Source organism: Botryllus schlosseri, unplaced genomic scaffold, assembly GCF_051294905.1.
Source record: "Botryllus schlosseri isolate E-star unplaced genomic scaffold, Bs_hap1 Bs71a, whole genome shotgun sequence".
NCBI lineage: Eukaryota > Metazoa > Chordata > Ascidiacea > Stolidobranchia > Styelidae > Botryllus > Botryllus schlosseri.
This window is the reverse complement of record NW_027648680.1, coordinates 22,798-34,776: the sequence shown is the minus strand read 5'-3', so window position 1 is coordinate 34,776 and position 11,979 is coordinate 22,798. Positions and strand designations below refer to the sequence as shown.

At 40.0% G+C, this 11,979-nt stretch overlaps 1 protein-coding gene across 1 annotated transcript; it reads right to left on the bottom strand.

The window, feature by feature from the left end:
- LOC145432671 (large proline-rich protein BAG6-like) lies at nucleotides 1–11,979 on the bottom strand. Its single transcript, XM_080309510.1, has 7 exons — nucleotides 11,808–11,979; nucleotides 10,979–11,148; nucleotides 9,840–9,996; nucleotides 2,515–2,642; nucleotides 2,071–2,244; nucleotides 1,003–1,100; nucleotides 1–373 (listed from the first exon to the last, which is right to left on the bottom strand). The coding sequence occupies exons 1-7, from the start codon at nucleotides 11,977–11,979 to the stop codon at nucleotides 244–246; spliced, it is 1,029 nt and encodes a 342-aa protein (XP_080165636.1). The 3' UTR covers nucleotides 1–243.

Genomic DNA, 11,979 nt, shown 5'->3' with positions numbered 1-11,979 from the left:
TTTAAAGCAAACATCCAGTTGGCTACAATATTGATGACCAACACCAGCATCGCACCATAAATATCCATTAAATAAATCAGAACTCAGTCGGCGGTGAAGCAGAGTTGTGACAACAGGCCTGCAAATTCACCATCCAATTCATCAGAATCGCTTCAATCCATCGGCATACTAACACGGGCGACGCACAACATATAGGAACGCAAAACTAAAGTTGCAGCGACACAGAGAAATAAACTACGATGGTCATGTCTTCCTGCGTTTGTTGGCCGGAGTTCCGGAAGGATAGGCTTCGCTGAGAGGTTGCTCGGAGATTTTCTTCTGTTTTTCGATATCAGCCTCCATCACAGGGACCCAGTTGCCTGGAACTGTCAGTCTGAAAGGAATACCGGTGTGTAAGGGGGACTAGCATCTCAAAAGAGGTATCTCGCGAATGGCTACACACATCACTATGAAATTTTCACAGCTGCTAGGTGTCGCTACGTCATAAACAAAATATCACAAATTAGATATGACAGCAGAAATAGTGCTATAACACGCCAAACACCATACCTCAAAATTGCGACGCCCTGTTTGGGATCTAAGGCCTGTTTTAGGAAGTAATACGACAGTCCTACATGCTGCTAAACTTTGAAGAAATACGAGCAACTCATCCTTGAGAAATTTCGTTTTTAAATTTGAAGTTCAATTTTTTTTTCAGAAATTTGCCGTGCAGCTCAGACCAAGGTATACCTACAACCAAGGCCAAACGAAAATTAGCAAAATATAGATCTGGATGTTGGCTTTTCAAAAATTCCGTACAAATGTTTGGTTTATGATGATATATTGAAAATTTACGATGGAGAAAAACAATTGAACATTTTCGCAGTAATATTGAAATTTTGCAATTTTTACATATGCCATGACGCAAGAACAGAGGTACCATGTTCATATTTCAAACCCCCCAAAAAAAGAATTGAAAATTTTGATAATTGATAGTCCGCTATAAAGTCATGTTAGAAGCACCTCCAATCCGATTCCGCGTCCCCCGAAGCCGAATCTTCCTCCATTGATACATCTGCAACCGGCTGGCTCTCTTCCGCCTCTGATGGTTCTTCGGGGGTCTGCAAAATGAGACGATTCACAATCTGCATGGCTCGTTTAAATACGTAGCACTAATGTGCACTGGGTTATTTGTTTCTAATTAGTTGGTTGCGGACTTTTAAAGGTCATTCGCTCTAATTTTAGTTGCGAGTTTTAAAAAGTGAGTGGTTGGGCATTTTGAAAATACAGTAGTTTCTGTACAAGTCTGGACCCAAGCAGACTTGGCTAGTTGTCTGATTACCTGAACATATTCTAGTCCAATTCCATGGCTGGGGTCCAGCTATAGCACGAGCAATGAAATTGAAAAATACTATAATAAGACTAATCAACGTCCTGATGAAATATAATAAGAAAAATTTTATCAAGTCGCAGTAGCAAACAGATTTGTACTGCGTATTTTATCCAAATTTTTGCTACCTTTTTTAGGCTTTGGTTGGCAAAATTATAGTATTAGGTAAAAAAACAGTGATGTAGACAACATTATCAGAATGAAGCAACACGGTTTGTCACCAGCAGTATACGTACGACTTGAGTGTTGTCAGCCAACTACTGCTGCTGTTGAACATTCTTCCTCCATCCTTGGCAGGCTGCTTAGTAATGACAGACACTTTCTGTTCTGACGTATGTTGCTTACAGCCACCTTGTTCACATTTACTTCAATGAAGCTTTAGTTAGTTATGTCGACGCGATAGTCAGTTGACGCAGTGTTGGCAGCCAACAACTGCAGTTTTCAAGTCGAAAAAGTTTTTTTTCAGGTTAAACTACTTTGTAAGGACAGACAGTTCCAACCAGAAATAAAGATAAGTAGTACGATTCTAACATTATGTGCAAAAACACCTTATTTACATACACGAGGATAAATTCTGTCAAAATGAATTTTTTTAAGGTTGAAAAATGTCGAAATTTTGATTTTTTTCAGGTCAAAATCTTCCTGTTTTTAGGTAAAAAAAAAATCGCCCTACTTCTAACACATTGTTACGTACAACTGACCTGGACTTGTACCTCTGGCTGCGTGACGTTCATCACGAACTGGTCGATCTGATCCTGCGATATCGGACGGCTCCTCGCGAAAGGAATCATACCCGACGTGATAAACTCCTGCATCTGACGAGACATCGGGTCATCGCCGTCCCAACCCGCCCCGAACGCGCCGATGGTCGCTCCCTGCAAAGTAAAACACAAGTTCAATGCAAACTTCAATGCATTACTGAGGTAGAGCTAGAATTAGATCAAAATAACAATTATAGCTACACAATGCTTTCCAAAATTAGATTCAAAATAGAATTACTGCGTTCTTGCATTCTTACAGCCTCTTGAAAAAAAACTAATTCGATTAGAATTTAAATGGGAGCATACAAACATTTGACAAGTTCGACTAGAATCAGATCATCAAGTCTCCTGCAAGAATGCTAAAGCAAATTAGCAAACTCATACCAGATAGTTTGAAACGAGCCTGGATACGGTCTGTTCGGTGCCTTGTAAAATGTGAACGTTGAGATTCAGCGCCAGCGCGTAAGAGTCCATCATGTGAGAGAGGATTTCGCGCTTGAATCGTTCCGCGTCTTAAGTGAGAGAAGTCGATTTTCGAAGTTATTTATTGCCGAGGGCAGGCAAAGTTGGTCAGACTAGTTGGAATTACTGTTAGAAATGAGGTCTTGAATTTCTAATCAAGTACATGGTACGAGTGGCAATTTCCAAGACTACTTTGATTGGGAGCACAACATGACAGCTGTAGAAAGTGCTGAGCAGTTTTGAAATGTAGATTTGGTCGAGGGTCGCACACTTTTAACAATGCACTGGCACTGGATACTTTCAAAATTAGAATATGTATCTAGCAACTAACGAGAAATGACTCGTGATGCTACCGATAGGCGCATTCTTGGAATATACATACCATAGCGTTGTAATGACTCGAGACACGTTTTTTTGGTGATTCAACTTGTTTCGAGTCATTTTTTCAAATGATGTTAATTGACACAACTCGAGTCAATTTCTGTATTGACTCAACTTGTATTTGAGTCATTGTACATGACTCGAACAAAGTCATATGACTCGAGACTAGGACGGCCAAGACAGACATTTCATTGTAACTTGGAAAAATAGTAAAGTCACCTCATAATTGGTATTTCGTCTGTAAGTCCTGATACTTAGAAAATAGGGCCAGAAAATGTTAGGACCGAGGACAATTGCAATGCCATGAATGAGAGCCATTCTATATCACTTGAGCAGAGTTGGAAAAGAGTGGGTATAACCGGGATTGAAATCAAAACTGAACGGTGAACACAATGACTCAGACTCTCAGACCGTCTACTCGCCGACTTGGGACTCAGATTTGACTCGATGAATTGAAAATGAGTCGACTTGACTCGAGTCAAAACTAGAAAAGTGAGATTGACTCGTGACTCGGAACCTTGCGACTTGGTCACAACCCTGATATACCATATCAAACTCATCAAAAATTAAATTCAACTTTTTGAAACCCTAAGGGTGGAGGCCAAAAAGCTGAGTAAAATCATCCTGGATTTTCGCTTAATCTGCGAGTTCCAAGATCTCCCGATTTAGAAGTAGATGATCCGCACGCCAAAACATTGGATGTTCGTGCGAACTTAGTAGATCTACAAATCCAGGATGTATGACGCAAAATGTAGTGATCCGTGGAAGGTTGCCATGTCAACCCATCGACATCGTAGTAAATATTGCTTTGGCAATGCGGATTGGAAATGTCGTCGATTTTGGTCATGTGCTATGAATGCCGTCGTTTCCTAGGTAGACTTATGAAATTGATTTGACATCACTTTGCAGCTTTAATGCGTACAGAGGTGGTCAGTAACGAAGTACTTTTACTTTTTCGAAGTACTCAAGTAGTTTTCCTCTACTTCTGGTACTTACTCAAGTAGATCTTTTCTTGGCTACTTCTACTTCTACTCTATAATATTTTGTGAATTACTTACTTACTTTTCGCTATTTTCAGTTTGTCAAGTAGAAGTAGTTTAATCCCCCAATAAGAAAGATAGCCTAAGGAATTTCGGGGCTGTTTTCACGCAGTACCAACATTTAATTTTCATAAAAGTCATGTAACACCCCGAATTTTCGTTGCGCTTCGCATACAGTAGATATGGTATGACAAATATGTTTTAACGGAAGCATCGCAAAGTATAATTTAGATACCGGGTTGCGTGGTTCCGTTCACACCGCATTGTCGCCTATATCAAATATTTCATCACGGTAATTATGGCCCCCCATAACGTTTGAAACTATCGTTTCGCAATCTAGCAATAACCTGTTATACCGACCAGGCCATGACGTGTCCTAATCTGGAAAACGTGGTATTTGACTTTTTTCAACATTAGACCTGTTTTAGCAGACCACCGTTGAAACTTTCTAGACAAAAGACGTGAAATATATTTTCCGCTTTTTAGAAGTAGTATTTGCATTTTTCTTTCAATTATGCGAGTATTATACGTTGGGTTCTAATCATAGTTTCAGTTCTTTTGTCTGGAGAACATACATGTTGAAATATATAAGCAAGTGTAGTAATGCCTTATATTTTCAGAAAATATAGCTATACACTATATAACAATTTTACGATCTGCCATATTTTTAATTAACGTATAGGTATACTAATCGGGCAAAGCGTTAAAGCCGTATCCGACACAACTTCTCTGTATTGCATTTCGACTGAACTATAGGGGCCTTATAATATGGGGGGGTGGCGTCATGCCATGACATTCTCTAAGACGGGGTGTTCGAGTAAACAAAGAATTAGTATCGCATTCCATATCAATACTATAATTTACATCCCATGATATGGATGACTAATTATTCTGTCAAAAATTTACACTTCCTGGGATGCATCAATATATGAATCAAGATCTCTACTCCTTCCGCATACCTCAATTTGCAGCTTTTTATCAGTTCATGCTAACGAATTACGACCGTTTTCAAAACTACTTACTTACTTGAGTAGATTTAAATCCAGCAAATTCTACTTCTACTTCAAGTAGTTTCAGTCGCTTATGAAAGAAGTACTTCTACTCGTACTTGAGTAGATTTTTTCGTCGCTACTTCTACTTCTACTTGAGTAGCTTTCTTGACTACTTTGACCACCTCTGAATGCGTATTACTCTGTAGTTTATTCACAGTTATAAGTTCTAAAGACGGCATTGCAAACTGGTACTGTTGGTATTACTGTCTGTAGTATGGATATTTTGGACATCGTAGATGGCAGTTCGGACGACGAGAATACAATTGTTATGCCCAGGCATTACTTGGCAGACATATCGGACTCATTTGTAAAATACCCAGAAAATGAATTCGTTGACCGCTACAGATTTTACAAGGGAGCTACGGTAATTCTATTGGACATGATTAAAGACAGCCCATGGTTGGATGTACGGTGCCAAGCTTTGCACCCCATGTGCAATTACTCTGTGCTCTCCGAATTTTTGCTACAGTTATTTTCAACAAGCAGATGCTGACTTGATTGATGTAAGCCGAACAACTGCACACCGAATCATCCACTGCATTTCTCGGGCATTATCAGAGAATATACCAGTAGTGACTAATGCTGTTGTGAGATGGCCAGGGAGCACTCATGACTCAAGAACTTTTTCAAACCCCAGATTAAACTACGAGCTAAGCCAGAAAAATTACACTGGGATTTTGCTGGGAGACAGAGGCTCTATGCTCTAAAAATGTACCTGATGCCTCCATTAACAAATCCACAGGCTGCACAAGAAAAAAAAATACAACTATATGCACTCAAAGACACGCATGCTGATCTAGCAATGCTTTGGCGTTCTCAAACAGCGTTTCCAGATGTTGCTAAATCCTATGCGAATGCAAATCGAAAACACCATCCTGGCAATCAATGCAACAATATGTTTGCACAATTTTGCTGCAAAGCCAATGATCCAGTTCCTGATATTGCAGTTACTCCCGAGGAAGCTACAGATATAACATCTGAAGTTGGATACACTGACGCAATAGCCTATCTTGAAAATAAGATCAACACATATTTCTACTAACTGTTTATTTCAAAATTTTACCGAACACAGTAAACCGTGCTGGTGTAAAAATAATAAAGAGAATGGAATGTGCATGACTTTGTGGAATGAAAGATTCAACTACAATCGCACCGTAGATAATAAACAAAGAGCAGGTGTCCTATTATTTGTATTCAAATTGACAAATATGAATTGAAAAAATGTAGCGAAATATTTGCACCGTCGACAATACCTATAAGGCGAGGAACACTTGGCAGCCAGGCACAATGAGATATTATAAAGAAATGTTGCATTTCAAAAAATGCGCACCATCGATAATACCTATAAGCAACGTTCCCTCTAAGCTACTCACGTGCGCAACTTCGCAGTGCTGACATGGTGTCTGCGCACAGAAAATCCAAGTTGCACACGAAAAAATCCGAAGCGATGACTTTTTTACAGACGTTTACGCTCAGGGTCTGCGTAGTGAGTTGCTGAGTGTGCGCAAACTCGTCGAAAATTAGAGGGAACATTGGCTATAAGGCGAGGAACACCTGGCAGGCAGGCACAATGAAATATTATAAAGAAATGTGGCTTTTCAGAAAATGCGTATTCGGCTATTTACATAACTTGACAGGAAGACATTTTTATTGCATGTTCTTCAATACGCATTTCGAATTCTTGCTTTCTGAAATATCTTTCTTCGTCTCTCATGTCTTATCTTTCTTTGAGCTCCTCAATCTTGGACACCGTCAGTTCAATTCTGAGCTCATTGTTTCTCTGAATTAAAAGAAGTTCATATTATCGACTCTGCGATGAGGCAGTAACCTGTGATTAAACTAAAACTTGTATTAGGAAGCCAATCACAAAGAAATCATTTGGAAATAATCGGTCAGTCTCTAGTCATCAAAAACTTGATTCTGCAACTAGCTGATCACAAAGTGCAGAATTGGTAGTTTTCATTGTATGGTATTTGTATACTAGAGACCGACTGATATTGGAGTTTTGGGTCGATACCGATAAAACCAATATCTAACTCCTTCACCGATAACCACTATAGCCTATATTCAAATTGTGTGGAATACCTTAAAATGCGCATTTGAAAAACTTCAGGGTATCTATTCGAACAGCTTTACAGCCAATGCTATACTTGGACAGGAAATTAACTAGAAAGGCTGTATCAGGACACCTGTAAAGTGTAATATATGCGAAATATATCAATATTCTCAGTCTAGTGGTCAAAGATTATAGTTTATGGACTTCCTATCACCATGCTGTGACCTCACGAAAACTGCCCATATATATTCATTTCCAATGGCCGATACCAATAATTCTTCCAAAGAGTGATATCGAGTCTATATTATCGGCAAAGCGATATAATCGGTCAGGCTCCGTTGTATACCAACTTATATCAATTGTTACAGGATTGTAATTATGAGCATTGCACTGGTAATCAGCAATCTTTCGAGTAGTCAAAAACCATTACCAACGGACGGATACAACGACGACTTTTCCGCTTGAAGGAAAATGGCTCCATATCATCGGAGATTTACGCGTCCGTCAGGCCAGTCGGATCGCAGAGGCCACGAATGTATGGACTTCCGAAAACGCACAAACCCAACGTGCCCGTTCGGCCGATTCTTTCCATGATTGGATCGGCTCAGCACAAGCTCGCGAAGTGGCTGATTGATATTTTAGAACCAGTGCGTTCATTGTATGGCTCGCACTGTGCCACCGATTCATTTACGTTTGCGCGCGAGGTGAAAACCGCCAACCTGCCGCATTCGAACATGTTCCTCAGGTCTTATGATATCATTAGTCTTTTCACGAACGTACCGTTGAAAGAGACAATTGATATCTGTGCTTGTGCGCTATACGATAGTGATTTGCCACCACCCCCTTTCTCGCGTAAAGTTTTGGTTGAACTTTTGAATATGGCCACTTGCTCTGTTGAATTTAGTTTTAATGATACTATGTACAGACAAACCGATGGCTTAGCGATGGGATCCCCTCTCGGCCCGATTTTAGCTAATATATTCGTGGGATTCCATGAGAACAAATTATTCGCAGCTGATACAATCCAAAAACCTTTTATGTATCGTTGATATGTGGATGACACCTTCGTCATCTGCGATAACGAGGCAGAGTTTGACGATTTTCTGGATAACTTGAATGCGCTACATCCTTCATTGAAATTCACATTTGAAAAAGAGTGCGACAGCTCGTTACCGTTCTTGGACGTTCTTGTAGTGAAACGGGGTATTAACATCGTTACTTCGGTGTACCGGAAACCAACATTTACCGGACAATATCTGCGTTGGAATTCGTTCAGCCCAAACCGCCGTAAACTGAATTTAATTGGAACATTGGTACATAGAGCATTGATGATCTGTTCGGATGTAAAATTAAACTCGGAACTCGAATATATCCGGAAAATTTTAATTGATAACGGTTACCCGGAACATATCATCAAGCGCTTTATGGACAGAAAACTCAACAATTTCAATGCCAGCGATTCCCAAAACACAAACGAACGCCCTGAGAATAATGTATACATACATTTACCGTGGTTGGGCCCCATCTCTTCTCGTTTTGAGAAACAGTTAATCTCCGCCGTAGATCGTTGTTACGACAACGTCAAAACGAACGTTGTATTCACCACCAAACAACTACTTCCTGCAACGCGCAAAGATGTTCTTCCCGCTTCTCAACAAAGCCATTTAGTTTACGAATTTAAGTGCCACTGTGATTGTCGGTACGTAGGAAGAACAACTCAGCGCCTGCAGGAACGTATCAAACAACATGTACCGCGCGTTATTAGACTTCATACAATAAATTCCCAGGGACAGGCCGCTGAAACTGAAACTGACCTAAGGGTGTTGGAACACAACCAGGCCGTGGCAATGAACTCTGCCATTGGCAGGCATTTAGCTGAGAATGCTACTTGCGCCAATAACTATAGTGACGACAGATTCTCAATTTTGGGTAAAGGCCGCACACTTTTCCACTTGTCCGCGCTGGAATCAACATTCATTAAGATCCATCAACCACGCTTATGCCAGCAGAAGGAACGTTTGCTTCAGCTAAAAATTGGCCACTAGCTGCGCTCGCGGTTTGTCTGTACTTGATGTTGTTTTTGTTTCTATGACGTCATAATTGGATGTATGCAATGTAGTTATATGCAAGTTTTTGAAATTCTCTTTATGCCGACGATTACCCCTGATGAGTGTTGGCTCGAAAAGCTTCGGGTTTTGATATATTTCTAGTATGAATATATTATTAAAATGTATATTAAAGTTCTGTACCCCAAAAAGTCTCTTTACATAGTTTGTATGCAATTATCATTAAACATTCTGTAATAACATGATCATCAGTCAATAAGGAGAAGCACAATTGAGTACCGGTAACAAAATATCGCCAACATGCAATATTCACTATCTTTATAATGAAGCTCAGATAAGCAATTTCAATCTACAATGTCATAACTATTACAAACCTCGCCAAATTTATATGCTTGTGTACCTTAATCCAGACTTTGATCCTGGTGGCGACCAGGATCAAGAAGCAGGAGTCTATAGTCAGTCGGTTCTGACAGAATCTTACTAATCTACCTTTCTGGTCCGCAGAAAATCCAGCAACGTGCAAAATCCCCTGATCTTTTATTTGATCTATATTTTGGGCCTCCACCCTAAGAGTATAATAAAAGGCAACAGATCTACCTAGAAACTGCTAAGGAGAAGTAACCTCAAGTGAAACGTTTTGCAGAAAACCTACCGTGAATAAAAAGCAACTGCAGTAGTCTCCTGTGCACGAATCTGTAAAGCGACAAGTTGGATTCCACCAGGCTCACGTCGCGAAATTTCGGGGATTCTCCTTCAAACAACTGCTCTAGATTCGGGCGCGCTTCCGTGGAGTGCAGCTCAACTTCGGCCTGAGACAAAAATTGTTTTGAGTTGAGTCGTTTGAGTCAAACCAGAAAACAAGGAATAATGTCAAACTTGTGCATTAATGAGCAAATTACTGGATTTTTAAACTGTGCAACTAGAACTACCGGGTACTCAGTTTTCAAAAACTAGAACTGCTCAGTGTCCATAAGCTAGAGCTACCTACCTTTCAAAACTGGCAACTATAACTAAAACCATTCACTTTTTAATTCATAACTATTGAATAGTATATTATTATTGAAATGAACCCTAATATTTTCGGCTGACACTCGTCAGGGGTAATCGTCAGCAACTAGTAGAGAATTCAAAAGAATATTGTATATCAACAATCTTATCACAAAATATGAATGTTACATCATTTTACAACATATTTTGTGAGAAGATTGCTGATATACGATGTTCTTTTGAAGTCTTTACTATAGTTGCTGACGATTACCTCTGACGAGTGTCAGCCGAAAATATTTCGGTTCATATCAATATAGCCTACTATTCTATTGTATATGGAAATTCTGCACCTCCAAGAAGCTGTTCAAATACATAACTAGAACTAATCACGGCGCAACTAGGATCAGAACTACAAGCAATCATTATTCCGAACTCACAACCAGGTTTACAACTACTCGCCTTTCAAAATCCGCAACTAGAACTAGAACTACTCAACTTACAAAACTCACAAATAGAACTAGAACTACTCCGTTTCAAAAACTCAAAATAGGTCCAGAAGTACACACTTTTCAAAATCTGCAACTAGAACTAGAACTACAACTAGTTACTGCAAACACTCAATCTACTTAGCTGACGGTAAACTACCTACCGGTTTTCTGAATAACTAGCTTGGATTACAAGTCACAGATCTGTACAAACTATGAATCTAATTTTAAAAATCAAGTTGTGAAAAAGTGAGCAGTTCTAGATCTGGTGTCTGATTTTGAGAAGTGATTGGCAAAACCAATGCAAGTCAAGTCTAACCTCGATCTGGTCTCTGTCTGGCTCTTGTCCGTCGAACCAGCACTCGGAAATGACGCGTCTGAGCGGCTCTCTCAAACGCTCGGCAACTTGCACGGACCCCGCCACAAACGACATGCAGTCCGCCATTGTCAGCAGTTCTCCGCACAAGAACATCACAGTCGACAAGATCGCTGGAACCAAAACGTAATAGATATAAAATCAGGGTTGTAACCAAGTCACAAGTCGATCTCGTTTTTATAGTGTCGACTTGAGTCAAGTCGAGTCATTTTCATTCACCCCCGAGTCCAAGTCTGCGAGCAGAGGGTCGAGTCCGAGTCATGGTATATTGACTCGAGTCCGAGTCCAAGACATTGCGTGGACTGCTCAGTTTCTAGTTAAAGTCTTGGATAACTCTGATTGGTGATATCGAATGGTTCACATTTACAATATATTAATTTTCCTCACTCTTAGCAGTTTCTGGTCGCATTTTAAAGTACCAGTACCAACAGACGAAATACCAACAGTGTGGTTACTTGACTATTCTTCGAAATATAATGAAACCGTCGGAGTCCAGATTCACATGACTTGGTTCGAGTCATGTGCCATGACTCGAGTCCAAATCAAGTCCATACACAGATTGACTCGAGTCATTACAACCCCGGTCCTGATACTTCAAAAATAGGCCAATAAACTGTATTTTATCTCTTTGAATAAACATATTTAAAGTGAGAAAAAAGTGTTATATTATCAATGACAACTACAGTTTCGATACTATTTACATTGTGGATATTTATTTCATTCATATATGTTTATCACTGAAAAAAATCAGCATGAAATCATTAACTCTCACTCTCGTGTCCAGTGAGCTCCATGACTTCTCTTGGATATCCGCGACCTCGGACCAGATCGTTGGCACAGTTCACTGCACGTCTGAGCTCGGGCAGTTTTCGTCCGCTCCTCCCGCAAACACCCTCGATCAGACCCCCCTCTTCTCTGCCTCTAGCCCCACTCGACGATGTCAT